General features: G+C 44.8%; 1 protein-coding gene across 1 annotated transcript in view; it reads left to right on the forward strand.

The window, feature by feature from the left end:
- PRKCG (protein kinase C gamma) overlaps positions 1-25,703 on the forward strand; it is a 1,699,783-nt gene that overhangs the window by 255,620 nt on the left and 1,418,460 nt on the right. The window contains exon 2 of the mRNA XM_069637367.1: positions 23,806-23,837. Within this exon, the coding sequence (XP_069493468.1) occupies positions 23,806-23,837 (32 nt within the window). The remainder of the gene's footprint in view (positions 1-23,805; positions 23,838-25,703) is intronic.

The following is a 25,703-nucleotide window of genomic DNA, read 5'->3' on the forward strand; positions in this document are numbered from 1 at the left end:
ACCAAATTGGTTCGACCATTTGTCTGGTCGACCAATTTTTTTCGACGAAATGTCTGGCAACCGCCTGATGCATGCATCATATTTTCCGATGCACACATCATGCATGCATGCTGCAAATCAAAGCAGGTAACAATGAGTGTCACCTTGCTTTGTTGATTTATACTGCTCCTGGCCCCAGCCAGCCCAACCCCTCCACCCCTGCGCAGACACAGTTCATCCCGAACCCTCCGCCCACGCCATCCTGGCTGCTCAGCACAAAGCCGCAACGCGGCCCTGGCCGCCTTGCGGGCCGCCGCAGGCGCTCAACAGAACAGTGTCAGTGTAAGTCACACACACAGCTGCGCAAAGCCCCTCCCTCCCCCCAGCGGCCCTGATCTGGCGGGCTGGGGTACTAATGCTTAAATATGAGGTCTTCCACAATCCCAAAAAATCTTCAAGTGGGAAATAATTTCTGAATTTCAGCATTCACAGTTCAGACATGCAGTTCCCACATGCAGTTGAATTAAAATATAATGAAATAACTGCAACTTAGTGCTATAATGTTGTCCAAAAGCTGTAGGAAAAAAAGCAAAATGCTTTAGAGCACATATATCTCAGATCTCCTTGCCTCTGACATTTCCTTTATGAATCCTAGGGTGGCTTCATATTTACTTAGCTGCCACTGAGAGTCCCAGTGGGCTCATTCTTCTTGTATGTGTGCTTGTATTGCAGCCCACATAGCTTGAGCTCAGTCCTATTTGGCCAATTGTATCTTCATCTAATCCAACCTCTCCATGCTGTCTCCCTAGAACAGGCTTTTACGCTTGTTCGCAGCCCATTGTCTTTTGGCACACTCACTGAACCTTTATTAAGCAAATAAATAATTTTTGGTCCTCTGCACTTTCCATGATGGATCCACTTTATAGCCTATATTGTTCTCATTTTCTCCACAGATTAACCCGAGACTGACAGGTGGAATGACGTGTAAACTTAAACCCAGCGACCACATCAAACAAGCACTTATTATTTTTTATTTTATTTATTTGGTTAGTTGATAAAAATCAAAGTTTCAAATAGTAAAATTGAATACATACATACCAATAGTTTCCACATAATTATTCACATACATTTTACATCTTAGAACAATTTGAAATTCTTAGGACTTCTGTAGCTTGTTGCATCTCAAATAAAAATCATTACCTTACTTATTGCGATTCAAATACAACTTATTAGATATGAGAGAAAATAAACATCAAAGGAAAAAACAATATAAACAGAATTTAGGATGTCAATGTTTCCATTGAAGCTCAATTCAGCGAGTACTTAGAGCATTTACAGCCCATTTTCATGATATCAGATCAGCTACTGAATTCCCATGTGCATTAGCTCTCTGATTTCAGAAAAACTATGTCCAAGAAATGAACTATCGTGACTCTCACTGCTAATCTTGGGCTAGAGAAGATTGCTTGCCATATTTGATCAGAATCTAGCGGACTATTTATGTCAAATAGATGTTTGAAGAACAATTGCTGAATCTGAATTAACATAGGACACTCCACAATAGTATTTGTCTGCGTCTGGCTAACACATCTTTAGTGTGCCATAGATTGAGTCTAAATTGTAGATATTGTTCAAACAAGCACTTATTTCTCTCCATTGTCTGACCGTACCTGCCCATGTCAGCTTTAAGTCACTTTTCCTCAACAAGTACTGCCTCCTCCCACCAAGACTCATCGGGTCTGCGACATCCAAGACCATTTTATTGGCGACCTTCAGAAAAAAAGGGAGAACTCTTGAAGATGCTGGATCTGCCCTCTGGAAAAAAACTTCCGGCAGAGCATAGAATGTAGAAAAGCCACCTTTGCATCACAAAGAGACAACAAAGCTATCTTTGGTATGGCTGCAGGCAGTGAGGAGACATGCTGTTTGTTGCTCCACTCAGTCCCAGCTCAAGGAGGGCCTACTGTTGATGCGGGTGTGCTATAAAAGCAATCCAAAGCAATGGACCAGGAGCAGCATACACACCCACTGATGAGGTTGCAAGAAATGCAACGCAGTGAGGTCTAACCACTGATGCAACAAAACTGAGCAATGCAGGAGATACAGGAGAAGAGCAGCAACGATGCATCCAGCTGCATTTTGGGAGGCCGGGACAATCGCAAGCCGGAGACCCAGGAAGAGGTGAAATGATAGACGGGGACCATAAGAGCCATGAATGCCCCACTCGGGCTGAGGATTCCGGAGGAGAATCGGGAGCGCATCAGCGTCAGAAGATCGAGCTGCCAATACAGTTCCATCTGGGTAAACAAAGTAGATAATTTGCAGGGGGAGGTGGAGCCCACTCATGATAGTCAGTTGAGCGCTCTCCTTCAAGCTGCGACCCAGGGAACTACCCAGAGGAGCCCATAGTAGGTGAGTGGTGCTGGGACGGTGCACCCGAGGGGGCGTAAACCAGCAATGGGGGAGGTGCAGTGGGCACCCCCTCATTCAGCAGGGAATTAGCAACATGCCCGCAGGAGGGGCGCAGAGGCAGTGCAGAGCCTGCTACAAGTGAGAAGAACCAATCCCCGAAGAGGTCACTGAAAATCAGTGGCTCTTGTGGCAGATGAGTGGTCTCTCCCATTAAGGACACCTAGAGGAACGAGGTCTGTCACAGCACAACGGGAGACAAGAGTGGTCTGCACCCAGTATAGTGAAGCCAAAGAGCGTGGCTGTGCAAGAGGTGAGAGCCGCCTGGATCAGCAGAGACTGCTCAGGGGGAAACATTGTCTGGCATAAAACCAGAGACCTTGGAAGAAGATAGAGCACTGGATTTCAACATCACGTCTCCAAGGGGCCTAAATGCTGAAAGGAAAGCCAAATGCAAACACTGGTGCGGGCCAGGAGCAAAGGTTCCCCTGGGTTTGGTTTAATTCAGCAGCTCAGGGCAAAAGCCAGATCAAGAAAATCACCCTCAGAAAGAAAGCCTGGCAGCGACAAGAGAAATAGTGCGGGGAGCCACTATCGCTATGATGACGAAGAAGAATCTTCAGCAAGACCTAAAAGACTTCCCAGACTCTTTCTTGACAACCTTCCACACACAGTTTCTTGCATTCAAAACGTACCTGCCGAAATCTATGGGGATTAAGCGAGATGTCACACAACTGGGTGAAACAACAGACATGATTGAAAGAATGATGTAGCACATGGCTGGCGAAAGTGGTGGGATGGTTCCCCGGTATGCCTGAGGTCGTCTAGGGGTCCGTCCGACTCCCAAAGGCCCAACACCCTTCCCCCAGAATAAACGGATGCTTCAGCCAATGGCAAGTTAGAACTGTGGTTTATTACAGAAAACCCACAAGAATCATACAAGACAATGAGGATTCTCCAGTACATCTCAACTTTACAATGCGTGCTCTCCAGTTTTGATGTGATTTGCCATCATCACCTGGGCCCTTCCCTGAAAACCTATCTTCACTGGTGGTTGCGTGCTGAAAGTGGTAATTCATATGGCTATCCCCTACAGCGGATATTCTAATGGCCCTCACATGATAGGTGGCGGACCTGCCCTGTCCCCAAGAAACTCTCTATTACATTGATGCAGAGTAGTGGACTTACCATTGGCTCTTGCCCCTTGCCATCCACCCCTAGATTTCTGTCTCATGATTGGCTGGAGCTTGTCTCCCCAGGCATGGGACCCGACTCGGTTCTCAGCTCTCGCTGCACCTCTTCAAGGTGGTGTGAAATGACTATGTCTCTAAATTGTATCGGGTAATAGATAATCTTTCCCTATTAGAGTGCGTCTCCACGTTGCAACACTTGTTTCACCTTCCATCTGGGCTGCTGAGAACTGCTTGCCCTCCCACCATGGGTGAATGCCCATTGTCTAGTTCAGCTGTATCACATGCCTGTGAACCACAAAATCAAACTTTTCAATTTTTCTGCAGCTGGTTCCATTGTCGTCTGGAGTTGGATTGTGACTGTTTATCTCTGACCTTGGCAGTGAGCTTGCTCTGCTCTTCGTGCAGCCTGAGCCAGCTCCTCTTGTCTCGTGTTCTGTGGCTTGAGACCTTCTGTAATTTTCCTTAGACTTATAATATGATTTCCACATGCTTGTGCTGTGCTGTGTTTCCTATAGATTAGTCACACGTGGTACTACCAGGCTCCATCTATACTCCTGTAGTCCCATAAGGTTAATTGCCGCAAGCAACTGCAAGCTTGCTCAGGATCTCTTGTTGCCTTGCATTTCTGCTTTCCTGTATTTGGCTAATGAGAAAAATAATACAAGCTTTGACAGTATGTATATGTGTCCGTCTTCTATCTATAGCACTGTGTAACCATGTTCTTCGTGTATACGAATGTGTGTTTTGTGTAACGCAGTGCAGGGCTGTGAGTATTCTTCATGACTAATGCTGCTATGTTGTGGTGTCACTTGTGAAGTCAGCACAGTGGCTTCTTGGCACTTAACCAAGGAGTCCATTAGGGTATTCCCATCCACAATCTCCACTGAGTCCCCTGTTCCTGAAAAGATATGCACTGGATTAGGTCTGAATGACTGACTAAGGTGATACCTTTCTGTGTACGTGTCAGCCAGTGGTGCACTTGGGGTTCGTCTGAAATAGGATGGGTGACTTCAAGCTTTCCTGGCTCTTCAGCCTGTCATGTTCATGGGGGTGAGGAGGGGCATCCCTAGGACCCTCTCTTCAAAAGTGCGGTGACTAACGGCGTACTGCTAGAACAGCTAAGCAGGGCCACGCAAAACGTGGAACTCCTGATGGAAGATCTGAAAAATGTATCCAGATGCTCAGCATATACAGCAGGAACCTAGCAGAAGAGATCTTAGATCGTGCTCGCAATCCCTTTTCAGTGAAGTCCTGTAAAACACACCTGCTGAAGCGATAAGAATTGATAGTGTTCAGAAACGTTCACAAATGTAGATGACACATGCCCAATCCAAGCAATGTCCTAGTTGCAATGTTTTCATTTACCCAGAAGGAGGACACATTAAAGGAAAAAGATCCTCCTGAGGTCAACAGAACTCGGATTCAACTTTATCAGGACTTGTCGCTAAGCACTTTGCAGAAGCAGTGAGATATGGGTCCGGTGGTGAAGGAACTTATCAAGAAGGAAGTGAAATACAATTGGACCTTCCCATTCGGCCTTCTGTTTACCTGCGATGGGGAGCAGAACCACATAACCTCATTACAGTAGGGATGTAACCTCCTGCGCTTCGAAACGGAAGGCATGGATGGAGAGGGCCTACAGAATTGGAGACAAGAAGCACAGAGGGATCAGGCCATGGGAGTGGTCCAATGTTGTGGCACAGGTAGTAGGGCACCCAAGGGTCCACATGCGAGACCCTGCCTCCTGGATCTGTGTGGTATAAGAGAAAGCCGTGTTTGGAATCAAAAAGGGTGTGTCGGGGACAGTGTCTTTGGCAGGACAAATCTGTAACACTATGTTAAGGAAGGAAGACGAAAGACAGAGTGGTGGCCAAACATCTACTCCTTTCTTGTGTCCACAAATGGGAGTGGGTGACAGGTCTACTCTGATTCAGAGTATTATTTGGGGCTCCACAGGTGTCAAGTCCTTGACCCGAATGGTAGTGGGAGATTTATGCGAAGAGTTTCAATAGGTGTGGGAGGTGAAGAAAAGGGGTGGATAGCAGCAGGAATAGTTCACACAAAGGGGAAAATCATCATCGAATTCAAGAGATAAGCATGTTTGGCTTAGAGGCAAGGGCATTCCAACATGTTCCGCATACTGGTGGTTAAAACAAAATATATCGGGCTTAAATGCCCCACTCAAAAGAAAGAAGGTGGAACAATTACTAGGGGAGTGTAAACCAGATGTGGTATCTCTTCAGGAAACTCATCACATGAGACGAGACTGCAACAGAGTAAGATTTAAGAATTATCCCCACATATACCAGGCCACAGCAAGGACAAAATGGCTGGGTTACTGGTCGCAATAAGGGCAGGGAACGGCCTTGATGTTGAGAAAGTAGAGGAGGATAGGCGACGAGGGTCCATCTTGGTAAGAGGATGCATGGGAGAATTTCACTTTATGATAGCCGCAGTTTATGCACTGAACACAGGCCAGGAGAGCTTCTTTAAAGATTTCCTTCCACGTATGAAAACATTTGCGTTGGGGGAGATAATATTAATGGGGAACTTTCACCTGGCATGCTCCAAGGAACTGTACAGGAGTTCCAATAGAGTACAGCACAGTAGGACAGCCTGTAAAGCCTTGAAGAAGGCATTTGCACCGATGCACTTGAAAAGGTTTGGAGGAAAACAAAGGTGGAATCCCAGGGCTACACATTCCTTTCCAGTGTCCACAAAACGCAATCAGGGACAGATTACATTTGGGTCTCTGCCCGCTACTGGGCAGGGTATAGGAGGTATTCATACCCCCCTGACTCTGGCGGATCACGCCTCAATAGAAATGAGGCTCACATTTCCCAAAAGAATCCCCTGTGGTGATGGACCACCCCTTAGGGGTCATTTAGAGATTGGGTACTCAGGGAGGAAATGGGTACCTACAAGGAAAACAATAGTCAGGACAGGATGGAATCATTGAGGTGAGATGCTTTTAAGGCAGTAATGAGAGGAGAATTGTTTGCAATTAAGGTCCAGAGAATAAAACAATTGAGAAACCTGAAGAGGGATATAGAGAAGGAACTAGAAGACCAAAGGAAGCAGCTTGCGACTACTCCATCCAGGGTACAATAGCTGCCTTTTATAAAACATTCCAGGAAAACCCTGGTTCCAATCTTAACAAGAGTGTTTAACTCCTTCCGCAGGCCAGAGCATATCACCCCATCTATGAAAGAATCACAAATAATATTGATTCCTAAACCAAATAACGACCCAAACAAATGCAGGTCATACTGACTGACTGATTTCACTGATTAATATAGATGCCAAAATCTACAGCAACATTCTGGCAAATAGACTTGACCCTCCCCCTCACCATGGTCCAGTCTGATCAATCCAGATTCATCAAAGGCCCCCACAAACCTTTGATAATATCAGAAGGGTAATGCGCCTAATAAAAAAGGTAGAACAAAGACATTACTGCAGTGCTGCTCTTCTTAGATGACAAAAAGTTCATTGACCGTGTGGCGTGGTCCTCCTTCTTTGCCACCCTGGGGAAGTGTTTATCGGCATGATTTGCATTCACTATATTACCCCATCAGCAAGACTTGTGATAAACAACACACTTTAGAAGAAATTGGAGCTCCGCAGAGGAGCCAAGCAGGGGTGCCTCCTTGCTCGCCTTTTGTTTGCGGTCTACCTTGAACCATTCTTTCATGCCTTACGCACGACTGAAGATGTCAAGGGAATTCCATTTGGGGAAACCAACACAAGGGGGCAGCATTCGACGGATGACATGCTCCTGACCCTAATAGATCCTCCGCAATTGTTAACCTATGTTGGAAAAGAACTGGGGGAGTTCAGGGGGATAGCAGGCCTGAAGAGCAACACAGGGAAGTCGGAGATCCTCTATTTAACACTGCAGCGGGAGACCCCCCCGAGGGTTGGCGGCTAACTCCCTATTTGTATGGGCTGGGAAGGGGATTGAATGCCTCGGGTGGTATTAGCTAGCAAACCTAATGAATGATATGCAGCAAATTTCGCAGAATTGCTGAGCAATATTAGGGGGAAATCTACACAGATGGAACCCCCTACCATATCCCGGCTTGATTGCATTTCCGCGATCAAATGTCCATCTTGCCACGGGTGCTCTTCTTATTTCAGGGCCTATCAGTCCCAATTCCAAACATTTTTTGGAGACTTTGAACCACCTAACATAAACCTTTATGATGAAGGGTAAAAGACAGCAAATTTCCCACAAAGTTCTGACTGCTCACGGAGTGAAGGGGGGCCTGGCCTTTCCAATCTTCCAAACATAGTACAAAGCAGCACAGATTAGAATAATTGTTCAGTGGGGAATACAGGAAACGGTGGGTGGAGATGGATAGAGCTGTGGTGAGACAACCCTTATACATGGTTCTTTGGTTCCCAAAATGAGAAAGGCCAACAAACATGTACTCAAGTCACATAACGAGGGTGGTGGGGGACGTGTGTCATGCGCTTATCCGGAAATGCCAAATCTCATAATTCTCCTCTCCGTTCACCCCCTCTATGAAGATTTGCAATTCTTCCCAGGCCTGGAGGAAGGGGTATTTATAAGATGGCAGGAGGATGGATGCCTTAAACTGAGAGACCTCTTTACTGGCTTAGGAATCCGATTATTTAATGACTGTAACCTCTCCTTCCCCCTTAGTAAAGGATAACGTCTTCATTGCTTTCAATTGAGACGTTGGGCCTCTGATCAAAACGACATACCAGTGGCCTTTTGAATAATTCTTAATCACCCAAGAGGGGTTGAGAGGGATAACTATAGCCATATACAAAATTATATATGGTACAAACATATTCCTAGACAGGCCCACTGGGTGTTTGAGGTGTTGCGGGCAGAGGGGAACATGGATACACACGCTGTGAATGTCTGAAACTGCAAGGTTTCTGGGAAGCAGCCAAGAGCTCTACTCAGCCGGTATTCCACTTTGATGCTGATAACTCAACTATGGTCTTCACGCTGGGGATATGGGAGCAGGGGTGAAAAACAAAAACAAAAGCATTGAAGAAAGCCCTAACAATAGTAGTCATAGCTGCTTTCTTTCTTATAGACCAAAGGTTGAAAGGGGCAGAGGCCCCTACCTATCATGATTAGATAAGGAAAATATGGGGTTTTGTTGCTCTAGAATGGATGACATACTCCCTGCATCAAGAGCAAGATACATTTAGTAGCGACAGGGCATTTGTTAATTCCACAGTGTTGGGTTTCTGTATCATCCTCGTTAATTTTTTGTTTGTTAAAATTTCAAAATTACAATAAAAAGATGCTAAAAATCCTTTCCTTTAAATAGAAAAGACATCTGCACTGAAGCTTGTCCATCCCCCTTGATTCGGTGGTTCTTGACTGCTTATTCTACCATTTGGATGCCTCTCACTGAGCCATGGGAACCCCACTCTGTGTCCTCCCTCTTTACCTCTGCCCCCCTTCCATCTCTTGCTCTCACTTCCCTTTGTTGTTCTTTCTTCACGCCTTCCTTTCATTCGGTTTTCAATTCCAATCCTTGCTCATGCATTTTCTGTTCTTGCTCTTTCATCATCTACTCTGGCAGTTTCCCCCTCCCTCACTCTCCCAGTTACTGATCTGAATGGTTCTAGGGCGCATAAAAGATCTGCTGTATGCACTCCACCCACCCCCATGCTTTGGAGGCACTACAAAACAGCTGCTTTCCAAATCACCATTAAATAAAATGATATAGGAGTTTTAACACTTGTCCTTCTTGCACCATTCACCTTTCTAACCCAAGGAGCTCACCTCGAAGTGCTATACTGTGTGGAATTCGACCATCTGCCTGGGGGGTGAGGGGATGAGCTCGCCTGGGCTTTTTTGAATTGTTTAATTAAATGGAATGTTGGTAGGTCAACCTCAGGAACATGTGTGGGGACTATCCACACATTATCCTATGCTCACACCATGCAAACGCGTAGATCCCTGTAATCTGGGTGGACACAGCCGAAAGGCATAGTCCCTCCTGTCATATTTAGTTTGAATATGACAGCCAGGAGTACACCATGTCATCTACAGAAAGGGGGAGGGCCAACCTCCTCAGTGCCATGGCCCAAATGAGGCCTGGTTGCAGAGTCTAACAAAGGAGACAGGAAACCCCAGCAACCCTTCATATGTAAATGTGACAGCCTGAAGCCAGCTCTCGCACTCGGTTTCATTGACGGTGAGCTGTCATGTCTGGGATTATCTGTTTACAATAGGCTACCATGGTTGGGGGACCCCATTCATAAGGTACAAGAATATGGTTCGCAGGAGGCAGAGAGTCTGGTTTCACCGCGGCTTCAAGGGAGGCCTGCTGCTTTAATCAGGAACGACATAGAGATCCATTAACCATAGAGAATCTTTGATCAACAACAGAAAGCAAGATGGTTGGGACTTAGAATCACATGTTTTTACCTCTTTACCTTTCCTGTTGCAAAATCTCATGATATCATACTGTCAGAATCCGAGGTAGTCGAACTCGAGGTTGTGCCCGTAGTGTAGCCGTTGAATACGTCCTACCAATGTAACCCTCTTACCACAAAAGGTAAAATACAGAGGGATCTATTAGTCGAAAGATAAGGAACACCACACGAACGACCAGGCACTGCAAAGGAACAAGGGCAAATTACTTGGAAAGTCAATCTCAAAGTAAGCAATGAGCAAAGCAAAGTAAAGAAACACCAAGGAACTGACCAGAATAAACAATAACTCTTCCTGACTGCTCTGGGTCAGTTCAGAGCACAAGACTGGATGGTAGTACGTAATCTAATGAGACATAAAGAATGACATGAGAGAAGGCTAAGATTGAGGATCGAAGAATAAGAGACAGCAATTGCAGAGACTTACCAATAACCTTTCTGATGATACTCTTGCACCAACAATACACCCAGTTTATCCTATTCGTAACCCGCCAGCACGAGGGCACCTGAACGAATTGAGGCAGTCTTTAGTCCCAGTTCAAGCCCATGCAGGCAGTCTCAAGTTCAACACTTTCTTAGTGCACTAGGGTATTGTTTGTGTCTTCCAAGATCGGCAATCCAGGTAGGTGTATTCCAAATCAGTGGGCAAGTGGGAGTGTCAGAATGCAGACCGTGTTCGGTACACAGGAAGGCAGGCAGTTCCGAATCAGCAGGCATGTGGAAAACCGGCATGCACACCGGGTTCGATACACAGGTAAGCAAACAAATCCGATTCGGCAAACAAGCGGGATGTCAGTAGAGTGGTCCGGGTGTCGCTCTAGAAAAATAGACACCGCTCGATCATATGGCTATGTATTATGTTGGCCGAAGACCAAACGTCTCATGCATCTAGTATTAGAAGTAGATAGCCATAAGCTTGACTGAGGTGCGGCCATTTTGAAGCGACTGAAATCGCCATTTTGTTTTCTCTCTAACATTTGCTTTTTGCCTCATGTAAAATTGCTTTGCTGAAATGTTATTCTGCTTCACTGGTGCATAATGCAAGGCCGCGAGTGGCATGTTGAAACATAATGCAGTAACTCAGACGGAAATTTCCGGTCCCCTCCCTCGCATGTTCTTGGAAAGAGAGCAACAAGGCATTTTAATCAGTACAGCAGGTGCCAGCTAGTCTCGGTAAGCACAGTATGAATGCCGGAGCAAACATTAAATGACTTGAATTATGCTCTCCTTTGCTGCCCCCCCCCCCCCGAGCCCGGTACAACCCTGGAGAGCAAGTTGACCCCCGGCACACGAATAGCAACTAGGAGATAGCAAGGCCAGGAATGTGTCTCTCCCTACGCACAGCTTGCTTGCAGAAAACAGAAGCATTGTGTTCTTTAAAACACAGATTTAGTGTCTGTGGGCTTACAAAATTGCAAACTGTTACACAATGAATGTTTGAAGGTGTCAAACTCATCACCATTGTCAATCATCGTGCCTAGTTCAAAGGAAATGCAATAGGGGCGGTATAAGTTGTGACACTACTGATTACTAGATGCTTGTTTTGTATATATGTAACTGTTGTATGAATCTCGCTCTCTTGCGTCCCCTGAGATCTGATAGACACACGTCGCAGGGCGTGGGACCAGTTGGCAAACAGACTATTTGCTTTGCAATAAACCCTAGATTTTGGGAATACAACCTTTTGTCTGGTGTATCAGTTTGTGTGTGGTGATTGTGCCTTGTTTCCACAAACGAGGGTCCCTCAGGGGCCCCATCAAGATGGCGCCCGAATAGGGACCCTCCCCCACTTGTTCCATTGTGTACATTTAGAGATAAGGAAGGCGGAAAGAACGGCTAGGACGGGACGATCAAGCCGGGATCAAGAGGTGTTCGGGGCGCCCCTGCGTAAGCGATGAGACTCCTATGCAGATCTGCACACATCTGATCCCTGATCGACATGCCCGGCCAGAGAACAAGGAGGCGAGGGTCCCGAAACGAGGCAGATTGAGCCAAGATACACAGACACGACGCTATTGGTTGCGTCAGTATACGGACAAATTGTCTGTTAAAAAGACAAATTGATTGATCAGGTGAGTTGTGCCCCGATTCGTAAGTAATCCTGATATTGGTGGAGAGTTGATTTTGCAAAATCGAACACCCAGAGTAAGTTTGATTAGCCAAGGGTAAGGTTAAAACATGCCTGGGGTATTGTCCACCCTAGTAGGGTTTTTCCGCTGCGGCGGACAATCTTTGGAAACTGGCCAGGTCGCGCCACTGGTGGGAACGCCGGCATATGAGATGTATGTGAAATATGGTGTGGGAGCGATAATGTTTTGTGAGATTTGGCATAGGCAAACCAGAAAGCAGGAAGATCTTCAGTGGCCGAATCATGGGAGTTTTGAGATGACGAGGATAGATCATTTGGAGAAGGTTTTAATAAAAAAGACAACACGCCCTGCGGCATTTGATGTCCTTAGGGGCTGGAGAAGGGAAGCTATGCTTCGTTTCAGAAGCAGAGAGAAACATGCGCGCAGGCATAAATCAAAGTCAGAAAGGGCGGAAGAAAAAGAGGAGGAGGAGTGGAGTAATAGTTTGAGAAGATCAAATAGACGCGACCAGTTGAGTATAGAAAAAATATATCCACAATGAGAATTGCATTCATCAGATGAATTGATAGAAAAAATATTGACTGATACGAAACAAGGCCCAAGGCGAGAGACTCAAAAGACAGTGTTAATGGCTATTGCTCAATCCCCTCCTGTTGCTCAGCCCCTCCCATCTGTTCAGATCCTAGCACAGCCACAGACTGCACATGCAGTGCCTCCTGGTAGCCAATCAACATCGCAACAGATACAGCCCGTTCCCATGATCCCATCCACAGCCCCATCTCTAGAGATCGTTTCTGTCCCATCTGCCCCTCCCGTGATTGGACTTGAAGCTGTTGAAACAGAAGAAGGGGCCGGACAGAGTGGATGTGTGAGAGTGACTCGGAGTGCGATTAGCAAGGAGAGGAAGCGAGAGTTGCAAGAACAGGCTGAAATGTATATAGATGGGAATGATGAAACGGCAGCGATGGCTTCAATATTTGACTTCATGAGGAGCAACGAAAGACAGGTAGTGTTGGAATGCATGGATGAATATTTAGTGGCTAGATGGAAACAGTTGACTGGGAAGTTACCGCCACAACGATTGTTAGATTTGAATCCATTGGCACGTTGTAGAGGGAGAGATGAAGAGATGAGGGAACATGTAGATCAGCGTTTTGAACTGAAGAATGAACTTGATAATGAGTATGCTGAAATGTTTGCCACACCTGGATATAGGAGTAGAGATATTAGGAGAGATAGAACTGAAGCGGTAGAGCCATATATACAGCAGCACTATTTATCGTCATCAAGACAGACAGCTGACCTACTAAGAGTGTGTATACGAGAGGCATTGAAATGGATTTCAGACCCTAGTATTCCCGCAATGGAGATACATGAGATATTTGATGAGAACACCTTTCCCATGAAAAGAAAAGCATTGCAGATAATGGCTGAGCATCTGATAGACAAAGATATAAGTGAGAAGATAGCTAGCCCCCCCGAAATAATAACAGTATATAAGAGGGCATTTGAACGTGGAACAGAAGAATCAGCCTAATCACTTGACTTGGGAATACTACTACATATGAGAGAGGGGGGAGGAACAGTGAGTGCAGTATTTGCTATGAGAGAAGTCCCACCTACCTTTGTACCGAAAGTAGAGATTCCTGCAACAGGTACCGAAGCGGCGCAGGTAACGCCACCCCATTATACCGCCCAATATGTACATGTCCCCTTTTCCAGACAGGAAGTGAACAACATAAAACAGACGATTCCCGATATAAGAAAGAATCCCGGGGGATTTTATGAAGAAGTAGAGTCCTGCTTGCAATCATCCGTGCTTACCATGGGTGACATAGATTTAATATTCCCAGTAATTTTACCAGCAGATATATGGAAGCAAATAAGGAAAGTGGATGATGCAATGGCCTATGGCGCCACATGGGCAGAGTTAGTACTAGAGGATAGGAACAAAGAGGTGGGAGGGAAACCCGGTCCAAATATGGTGGCATTACCAGCATGAATAATACAGAAATAGAAAGAAATTGTCTCAGAGAAAAGAATTCAATGGGACAAACTGACTGCATGTGTCCAGTGCAAGGATGAATTAGCCACGGATTATTTTAATAAATTTGAGGAAGTCTTTACAGATTTTAATGGACAGGATGTAAGTACAGAGGTGGGAAAAGGGCTATTTGTTGATAAATATGTGAGAGGGTTCATACTTCCCATTCAAAACTTAATAATGACATCGGAAAGTGCATGGCAAGCAAAAACATTGAGTGAAGTGCTACATATGGCTCAATATTATGAGAACAGAGTAAACACAGAGAAAGCGAAAGAGGCAAAGGATAGAACAAATTTAAAGATGAGGGTGCTACTCCAGCAAGTAGCGGGACACAATAGAGGTAGAGGAAACGCCCAAGGCAGAGGTAACCCGAACATGCATGAAGGGCCCCTGGAATTGAATCAGTGTGCGTATTGCAGAGAGGAAGGTCACTGGCGAGCACAATGTCCACATTTGCAAAATAGGAATGGGTATGTCCAGGGAAGACAGCATAGAGGGCATCCAGGTGCAAATGGGCATAACAGGAATAACATGCAGCAACACCAAAATAGTCAAGGCAATGGTGCCCAGAACCAGAATCAAACCTCTACTCAGAATAAGAGCCAGCAGAATATGCAAAATGGAAATAGAGGACGGGGTGGGAACATTTTTGATAGCCATGCGAATGCGTACTATAATAACAGCAGCGATTACACATCGGATGATGTGTTGTTTCCCCAATAGGACAGCCCAGGACAGGGGTTGGAACCGGTGTCTATTCCCGTGAATCAGAAAGGACCCTACGTAGAAATGAAAGTCGGGGTTAGGGAGCACAGATTCCTCGTGGATACGGGGGCACAAAAGTGTTCGATAGACCATCACTTGGTTCCAGAGATACCGCTGTCGGGGCAAAGAAATATTTCAGTAGGGTTCGCTGGTACCCCAGCGATTAATCCAGTGTCCCAACCAATAGCAGTAACATTAGGCCCATTCACTGAATACTGACCATTCCTTTTAACAGAAAACTGTGGGGAGAATCTGTTGGGATTGAATGTATTGAAAAAACTAAATGCAGTAATCCACTGTACGCCAGATGGAGTATTTGTTACCATTTCTACGCAGGATGTGCCAGTATCTGAATTTTTGTCTAAACCTTTGACAGGGGAATTAAGTGAAGTGCCAACTTGTATATGGATGATAAATGACAATGATGTGGGATGCTTGAAGATAGAGCCAGTGAAAATTACACTAAGAGAAAGAGTAACATTACCACGTATTCCGCAGTACAAAATCTCAGTGGAAGGAGAAAAAGGATTGAAAAGTATTGTGTCTGATTTGGTAAAACTGGGAGTGATTGAAGAAATTACAGGCAGCATGTGTAACAGTCCCTTTCTCCCGGTGTATAAGAAAGGCGGTAATGAGGTACCGTACCGTTTCATAATTGATCTGCGTGCATTAAAACAAGGTAGTAGATCCTCAATTTCCATTGGTCCCAGATGTTACCACAATTTTGACAATGATTCCTGCTTCAGCAGAATACTTTAGCGTTATTGATTTGAAGAATGCTTTCTTCAGTATTCCAGTGCACCAAGAAAGTAGATATTTGTTCGCCTTCACATTAGGAGGACGATCATTCACATTTACGCGCATTCCACAAGGCTACACAGAGAGTCAGAGTATTTACAGCAGAGCATTGAAAGAACAACTAGACATGTTAGAGTTACCAACAGGTTGTGTATTGTTACAATATATAGACGACATGTTGATCGCTGCAGATACAGAAGAGATTTGTAAAGAGGGTACTGTTTTATTGTTAACACATTTGGCAGCACATGGCCACAAAGCAAGCTTGAAGAAGTTTCAGTATTGTCGAATGGAGGTGGCTTATTTGGGTAACCTTCTTTCTAGAGAAGGGAGAAGACTAATGCCAGAGCGAATAGAGAGTATTTCTGGTATGCCTATTCCAAAAACACAAAAAGCAGTCAGAGCTATAATAGGCATGGTTTCTTATTGTCGGCAGTGGATAGTGAATTTCGCTCTAATCGTGAAGCCAACGGTGGAGTTGACAAGGAAGGATGTTGTGATGCCTTTTCAGTAGAGTGAAGAATGTCAGAGAGCATTTGGGTTGCTCAAAACTGCGTTGTGTTCCGCTCCAGTTTTGGGCACACCAAATTATGAATTTTGTTTTAAATTATTTGTGCATGAGAATGACGGTTGCGCGCTGGCTGTTCTAACACAGGAACAAGGTGGAAGAAATAGGCCGTGCGGCTATTTTTCTTCTGCGCTGGACCCTGTAGTGCGCGCATTACCACGATGTTTGCGAGCTGTTGCAGTGACAGTTGCGTCAGTGAAACAAATGGAAGGGATGGTACTGGGGCACACTTTAATTTTGATGGTGCCACATGCCATAGACGTTCTATTAAATAGACACAGACGCAGCACCTCACTTCTGCTAGATTGACTAGATATGAAATTGTCCTGTTCGCGCCACACCTCCAAATTATGAGGTGTAGCGCTTTGAATCCTGCTGAATTAATGCCACTGCCCGTGGAAAAACTTGATGAAAATGAATCACCTCCCCATGATTGTTTAATGGTTTCTGAGGAAGAAACGAAGGGGAGAATTGATTTGACAGACACCCCACAAAAAGAGCCAGATGGAGAGTTGTTTTGTGATGGCTCCTGTTTTAAATTGCCGGATGGCACATCAACTGCTACCTATGCTATCAGCACATTAAAAAGTATTGTGGAAAGTAAAAGAATCCCCTACAACTCCGCACAAGCAGCAGAGATAATAGCCCTGACCAGAGCTTGTGAGATTTCTGAAAATTTGAGTGTAAACATATATACTGACAGTCAATACGCCTTCGACGTGGTTCATAACTTTGGCCGACTTTGGCCTGAGAGAGGTTTTTAACATCACATGGGACTAGAATACAACATGGCCCTTTGATTGTACGATTGTTGTCTGCACTTACGTGTCCAAAGCGTCTGGCAATAATAAAATGCGAGGTGCATAAAAAAGTAACATGCAAAGTGGGAGAGGGAAACGCATTTGCAGACAGGATTGCGAAACAAACTGCCACTGACCTGAATGCCAGAATGTTCACAGTACAGTCAGAGGAAGTGCCCTGCATGATAGAGAATGGAATTGCCACAGTCAAAGAAATGCAGGCGGAAGCCACTGTAGATGAAATACAAGGGTGGGCTGAGGGCTCTGCTGAATTAGATCTGGAGGGTTGCTGGGTAGACAAGAAGAGTAGGAACTGGATGCTGCCCAATTCCTATGTAAATGCAATGGTCACAATGGCCCACTGCCCTACTCATATTTGTGCCAACATTTAGCCACAGTGTGGGAGAATGCGCACATAAAGAAAAATGCTGAGAGGTTGGTGCAAAATTGTATCACGTGTCTACAACACAATGTGGGGAAGGCAACGGTGACTCCAAGAGGCAGTTTTGGTCCTCCCTCTATGCTGTTTGAGGTAATCCATTTTGATTTCATAGAAATGGAGAGATGCCAAAACTTGAAATATGTCCTGGTGGTCATATGTGCATTTAGCAAATGGGTGGAAGCATATCCATTGAAAGACTGCACTGCTATGAGCACGGCGAAAATAATGTTAAAAGAATACTTTTCCCGTTTTGGTTAGCCCCATGTCATATGGTCAGATAATGGTCCACATTTTGTGGGTGCAGTAATACTACAGATTTGTGCAGGTCTGCAGATTGAAAAGCGATTCCATTGTTCTAGGCACACCATGTCTGCCGGCCAAACATAGAAACTGAAAGATTACACAAAAAGAGTTATCGAAAAAATTGTATGCTAATTCTAACAATAATAGTGTGCGTAATGAGCATAATAGCCCCAGTAACGACAGCACTGGTATTATGGTACCTGGAAGAAATGCACCCCTTAGAAATTCTATTGCCCATAAGAAACAACTCCCCCACTGAAAGCCCTGTTCATGTAATTACTTACACTCTGTCCCCAATGGAAGAAAGACATAGAGAAGGTTATGGGAATAACACGTTGCTGCAAATAATGAACATGACACATTCAATTTTGAAAAAGAATAACTGTTGGGTGTGTGCTCATTTGCCACAGCATGGTGGCAAAGGAATAGGTTGGTACATACAGCCACTAACTTTAAGTTCTGCATGTGGTGCATCTCTGAGTACATTATATTATGGAAAATGGAATAAAAGTGAAACGGGTCAATTAGATAGCACAAACATGAATGAATTTGAGGAGATAATTATGAGACCGATAGGTTGCTCCATATTTCATACAGCACAAATGATAATGCCAAAAGCTACGCCCAAACCAATGCCACAAGATAGATTGTTTGTGCCGGAGAAATCATCAGTGATCATATTTCGTATGAAATCAGAGGGAAATAAAGATGCAGTGCCTCCCTCATATAGAGTAAACTACAGCCCACGTTCTGTTCCTTTCTGTTTAAAGAAGAAGGGTTCTTATTCAGTAGGGCATTCACTAGATGTATGAATATAGCGATTCTTACAAAGGAAGTAGAACCAGTATATGTAGGTGACCCTGTATATTTTATATGTGGAGAAAGAGCGTATCCTTGGTTGCCTAGAAATTGGGGAGGTACTTGTTATTTAGGACTTTTGTTCCCAGGAGTGTTTCTTTTAAAAACAACGGATATAGCCAAACTATCTAGATCCAGGCCACAAAGGAGTAATGAGGATGGATTAATAGTGGAAGACGTAACAAAATCATTTGTACCATTTCTGGCCCAAGCAATAAACTCCTATAATATACGACAACTATCCAGAATCTTAGAAAAAAACAATAAATGGAACGACAGAAATATTGTACAACATGACATTAGAGGAGAAAGGAATTAGATGAATGACACTTCAGAACAGGAAGGCTCTTGATGTAGTCCTGGTTGATCGTGGCAGTGTTTGCAAAATCGTGGGATTAGCGTGCTGTGTATTTGTAAACGACTCCTCTCCTATGATTTTTGAAGTGATAAGAAAACTACATGTCTTAACCTCTGAACTTCATACCCAAGAAGGAGGGTGGGATATAGGCTCCTGCTCTGGGAGTTATTATATTCATGGGGATGGAAACTATTTGCGATCCTAGTAGCAGTACCAGGAATATTCATGACATATTGTTGTTGCATACACTGCTTCCCTGTAATATGCACCGAAATTAGTGAAGGGTGTGTGCAGATGATAGAAAAAAAGAGCACTATTAGATCGAGTACCCATGGTAATGAGTAAACAAAGACGGTCAAAGAATTCATGTCTATCAACGTAGACAACAATGAGGAGGAAACTAAAAATGTACAAGATTCAGAATCTGAATCAGATACTTGGTCAGAAGAGGATGCAATGTACGGATGAGACGTTTGGCATACGGCCAAAAGGAGGGTTTTTCGATCTAGAAAAATAGACACCCCTCGATCATAAGGCTCTGTGTTATGTTGGCCGAAGACCAACCGTCTCATGCATCTAGTATTAGAAATAGATAGCCATAAGCTTGACTGAGATGTGGCCATTTTGAAGTGACTGAAATCGCCATTTTGTTTCCTCTCTAACATTTGCTTTTTGCCTCATGTAAAACTGCTTTGCTGAAATGTTATTCTGCTTCACCGGTGCTTAATGCAAGGCCGCGAGTGGCATGTTGAAACATAATGCAGTAACTCAGACAGAAATGTCCGGTCCCCTCCCTCGCATATCCTTGGAAAGAGAGCAACAAGGCATTTTAATCAGTACAGCAGGTGCCAGCTAGTCTCGGTAAGCACAGTAGGAACGCCGGAGCAAACATTAAATGACTTGAATGATGCTCTCCTTTGCGGCCCCCCCTCCCTGAGCCCGGTACAACCCTGGAGAGCAAGTTAACCCCCCGGCACACGAATAGCAACCAGGAGATAGCAAGGCCAGGAATGTGTCTCTCCCTATGCACATCCTGCTTGCAGAAAATAGAAGCATTGTGTTCTTTAAAACATAGACTTAGTGTCTGTGGGCTTACAAAATTGCAAACTGTTACACAATGAATGTTTGAAGGTGTCAAACACGTCACCATTGTCAATCATCATGCCTAGTTCAAAGGAAATGCAATAGGGCCGGTATAAGTTGTGACACTACTGATTACTAGATGCTTTTTTTTTATATATGTAACTGTTGTATGAATCTCGCTCTCTTGCGTCCCCCAAGGTCTGATAGACACACGTCGCGAGGCGTGGGACCAGTTGGCCAACTGAGACTATTTGCTTTGCAATAAACCCTAGATTTTGGGAATACAACCTCATGTCTGGCGTATCAGTTTGTGTGTGGTGATTGTGCCTTGTTTGCACAAAAGAAGATCCCTCAGGGGCCCCATCACGGGTCACAAGGAATCACAGGGGTAATGCAAAGAAACAGGAGCAAGACGAAAGTTCACAAGAGACAGGAGATGAAGCAAAGCAAAACCGCGAATGATTCAAAATCAGAAGCGGAGAGGTGAGCAACCCGGAAGTGTTATATAGGTTGCCATGGGAATTAAACTCCACGTCCTCCACGTGACACATTGTAGGAGGAGCATAATGGACGCCAGAGTTGCCTTAGTAACCCGTATCTCTTATATCTATGGAACTGGGAACGGCGAAGATGAAGCGGGCTACTAGACGACTGTATAAGTGACAGGCTTTTACCGTTCAAGCACTGTTTCTTGCCCTGACACCCACTTCTGAATGAATGGGAAGGATTTGAAGTAGGGTGAATTCCGACACATACATACAGAGATTGTTGGTAGGGACCGCGGGATTGGTTAATCACGGTATTATTAGACTACACCAATCACAGTGGCTCAGTGGGTTTTAAAAGAGGGTCGACTCCCTCCTTTGGCAGATCATCTGAAGACTTTGCAAGGAGTAGCTAGAAGAGCTCATCATTGGACCTGGCTGAAGGTACAGTCTGCCGTACATCTTCCGCCAGTGAAGGATGGGGCAGGATTTCCAAAGAGGGAAGCAAGATCCCTCCCCTAAACATCTCCCAGGGTACAGAGGAAGATACTGAATATAGAGGACCCTCCAGCCTCTCCAGAACCAGTATCCAGCCAGCACACAGCAAGCTTTCTAGGAAGGACTTCCTTCCTAGAAAGCTTGCTGTGTGCTGTGTACGTTCAGAAGGAGTGCAACACACTCCTCAGCTTTGGGCTGTCCGTTTTAAAGGATGACAAAAACCCATTGAAGAAGCTCTGAGAAGTGCCTCAATGAGCATCTATCGATGTCCGCCTTAAAGGACATTTTCAAGCCAGTCTAATTCCTTGAGCTACAACCGACTGCAAAGCTTCAGTTGCTTAAAGACATCTGAGACATCTCAATCGTGCTTCAGACCTGCCAAACAGCACTGAGACAACGATTCCTGCCCCGATCCATTGTGTAGAACAGCCTGCAGCCGTTCGTCCAGCTTCGCCCGCCGCCTGATACCCACAGCTAACTCCCTTCTTGAACTCTGTCAAGAAGCCTGCAAAGCACCCTGAAGCTGACTCAACCCTGTCGAGCACCAAGGAACATTATGGTTATTTCCCATTGGTCCTTCCAGGAAGGCCCCTAGAGACACTACCCTCCTGTCAGTATCCAGATTGCATCCGTTTTCCTTCTTTGAAACTGTCTGTCCTCTGCATTCCTTTACAGGGTGGGTTGTGTTTCATAGTGTTGCTAGAAATGCCTGTTATGATATAAATAAAGTAGATATTTTAAAAAAAAACCTTGACTGGACAGTCCCTTTTATCATTGGGTAATAATTGTATTTTCTTTGTGTTGCAACTAACCAACGATTCATGACCTTCGAAGATAAACCTGCCATTCCATCCAAATTACCAAAATTGGACAAGGATGTTTATAATTTGCTTGTGTTTACAATCTGTTCGGATCTCTTATGGTGTACTAGGGGTGTGGGGCTGATTGATGGTTTAGAAACCAATATTTACTCCTGGGCCATTGGTGACCCGAAAGTTGATTTGTCACATACACCATGAGGGATATCATCCTCCCTTCATTTTAGATAACCTCACCCTCTTTACGTCCCACTGTCCTCACCTGTAGTGAGCAGGGAGACATTTCCACATTTGTTAATTCCCTTCTCAGGAAAACCTCCACTCAGCTTCACTAAAACGTGTGCTACTTGGCCCATCTTGGCCCACCACCTACCATTGCATGCTCCATTTCCTTCAGGATGCAGCAAAACAAAAAACAGCAGTGGGTGTGGATCCACCCATTTCTCCTCCCTCTACACAAATGACACTGCAGGCATTCCCAACCTCTATTTGTTTAACTTTGCTGTCCATCAGTTACAAGAGTCCTTCTGACATTCTCCTTGCCATTCCTTGCTGGAGCAGCTGCAGCAAGACCAACGCCTTAAATCATTCTCGACTGTTGGCCAGTGACTCTGGCACTCAGTACCCCCTCAATACATGACGACATGCCTCTCTGATGTAATTTCGCAAAGTTTTGACATCATTTGCCTTCTGCTAATAGTTTGTTCCTTGTTGGTTACTCCTCTGTCATATTCGCGCAGATGCAGTTTATTCTGCCCCGTCCTCATGCACTGCATTAAATGGTGTAAATCAAAACGTTGAAAGGATGAAGTACTGAGTTTGCGCTGCCTCTATCAAAATATGTTTATTGAAGGTAGGATGCCTCAGTGATATGGAGCTACTTGACAACCCTATCTAATTCTTTCGATCTTGCTCCCTTGACTAGCAATAATTCCAGGGACGTCATTTCACCAAAATGCCAGGGGTGGCGGAAGTGAAATCACATGACCCTTGACCTCTGATGATGTCACAGGAAGTCATGCCATTTGACCCCACTCTGAAGTGACATCACGGGAAGCAATGTCACCTTTTACCTCTTGACAAAACAGGAAGTGGCATCACATAGCATTGTTCCTAAGTACACTATGAAAAATATGGTTACAATATCACTGTAATGTGATAAACATTTCATACGAGAATGGATCACCATATGTATCGGCAGAAAATAAACATGCTATTACTGCAATTTGTGAAACAAAATACATCGTCCGAAATGGATGCTTATTGTACTCTAAATGCTTTTTGGAGTATTTTGTCTGCATTGTGAATCTGAGGTGTTTAAGAACAGACAAAATCAGTGACTCACCCTCCGAAGTGTACCTGAAATAAACCTCTAATGAGTCTAGCAATTATTGTCCCTCCACAAAGACAAATTATTTGTTATTCCTATTCTTTCTTATTTAGGTTCACTGCTCAAAGTGTTACAATTGTGGAACCCCCTGTTTTTCTTTAAGAGACCTCAACTGAAAGCCAGCCCTCTAGAAACAAAGAGCCACATGGCATTGACACAGCCCATGAGCTTGAATTTGTCAAACAAATGTTTAGGGGTAGCAAGGGAGACCACAGGGGTAGCAAGGGAGACTTCAGGGCTCGCAGGTGCGACCTCTGACGACCCCTAAATGACGTCCCTGAAAATCAACAGCCTTATTTTACTGAAATTGACATGCGCACCTTGAGGAAATTGAATTCACTCTGTGCGCTATACAACATTATTTAGTCATGTGAGCCATGACAGGCACATGAGCGTTGGCAGCGTTACATGCACCGAATCTGTGAAATGTTAGTAGTGGGTGCTTGCACGTTGCTTAATCTGTGCTAACGTGTAGCTTTTCTCCATTTTCAGGGGCATCGGAAAGCAGGGCTTCCAGTGTCAAGGTAAGATGAGCACTATTGCATCCGCTGTTTCCTGCACTTGTGGCTGGATATATGAATCACTTGCTCCTTCATTCGCTCCCTCTATCATTTATGTACGTCCAGCATTGCTTGCTAGTCATTCTCTCGATATTTTATTTTGCTTCAATATTCTACCAAGTTCTTATTTTACGACACCACTCTGCCTATGGACGGACTGCTCCATCACTCTGCCGGTCTCCTGGTTGTTTTATCATGTTGCCAGTCTCTCTGACGCATCATCAGACCTATGTGCGTGTCTTGTATAGTTGTCCCCTAGCTTGGAACCGGAGGACATGTTGCTGCCTCCTGGGGAAACATGAACTCACCCCAAGGCAGGCATTGTGGTGGTCGAGATTCTAGCAACGTACATGTTATGTTCTGTTATGTTACTGGGATTAATACCGCGGACCAACACCATTTGCATGGTCTTCAGGAGCTCTGGCGGATCTGAAAAAGAAGTGTGCCTGTGCTATTGTATTTGTCTGTTGACATAACCATACTATGCAAAGACTGCTGCAAAACATAGAGGGAATGCGTTTTGCACTGTGACTGCTCTTTTAGTAGTAGCAAGAAATTGAGCAAACTGATTCTGCCTCCAGCTTAGTCCCACCGCTCACATTTACAAAGCAGAACAAAGATAGCGTGCTCAATTGCTAAGTTAGAAGCAGATACAGTGACAAATATAGCACGCTCATTTCAATAAACCCAATTCAAAACCTATCATTAGGAAAACACTACCTTCAAACAGGTCTCCACATTGCCCATGCGCCTTTTTACGCTATCCTTCTACCCTGGTGTTCGGGTGGCCTATTACAGGCATCGGATGGGGATCATATGGCCAACTATTTTTTATTTTCGCATGTGCAGTGAGAGGGCCCGGCTGACTTGCTTTTAGTGGATGCCAGGGTATACCTGCTTTAACGAATGCTGCAATCTTATTCTCTCCTTTGTGAAATAATAACGTTTAGCAGCACACAATATGCACACAGGAACCACAAAAAGGCGTGTATGGCCATTTTCGGACCATGCAAATGATCAGTAAGCACCTTGTGTAGAGTCTTGTCTGCGACATTTGCAATGCGTATTTGTGTATACCTCAGCATTAGGAGACGTTTGCAATGGGTATATTACTGGAATATTTTGCACTCCAGGTAGTCATGATTTTTTTTCCTTCCTCACGGGTGTTCACTAATAATCTATAACCATGTTGCTGGAATAACTAGTTCCAAATCTCACTTTTCATTCTTGAGGGTTTTTCATCATAAGTATGTATTCTTAACTGTGTAGCCCTATATCACTTCTCCTCGCCAATAGCCCTGCAGGTTAATTTCCCCTCCACTCTGCAATCCTGCAGCCCTCTCCTTTCCAGGACAGCCTCAGCCCCAGTCGCTCCCCTGAGGTACCCAAAGATTTCTCTCCCAAACCACCGGCCCTCATCGATCTCAATCATCTATGCACCCAAGAGGGAATATCTTTCTGTGCACAACAGGTGCTTCTCTCACACTGTGCACCTCAAGTTCTTCCAGCCGACTCTTCACTCAAGGCCCTTCTATCCTAGGTGTCACCCGAGGGCCTTCTGATTCACCCTGCCTGCCAGACTCGTTATCCTCCTTCAGGACGTCATTTTTCCACATGACTTTTTCTTTCTCGTGCATGCTTCCACTAATCCCAACACCTGGGATCCCAAAGTCATTGCCCCCCCCCACACCTACCTCAAATGCCCCTTCTCCCGATTCTGACTTTGGGCCATATGAGAGTAACACCCTCCTGTGGGGAGAACCCCTGAAGGAGATGTCCCCAGGTATAAGCTGTAAATTTTCTTTCCTCTGCCGCTCTGTAAAGTCAAGG

The sequence above is a fragment of the Ambystoma mexicanum genome, chromosome 1q (assembly GCF_040938575.1).
Source record: "Ambystoma mexicanum isolate Mex_15411 chromosome 1q, UKY_AmexF1_1, whole genome shotgun sequence".
NCBI classification, from domain to species: Eukaryota; Metazoa; Chordata; class Amphibia; order Caudata; family Ambystomatidae; genus Ambystoma; species Ambystoma mexicanum.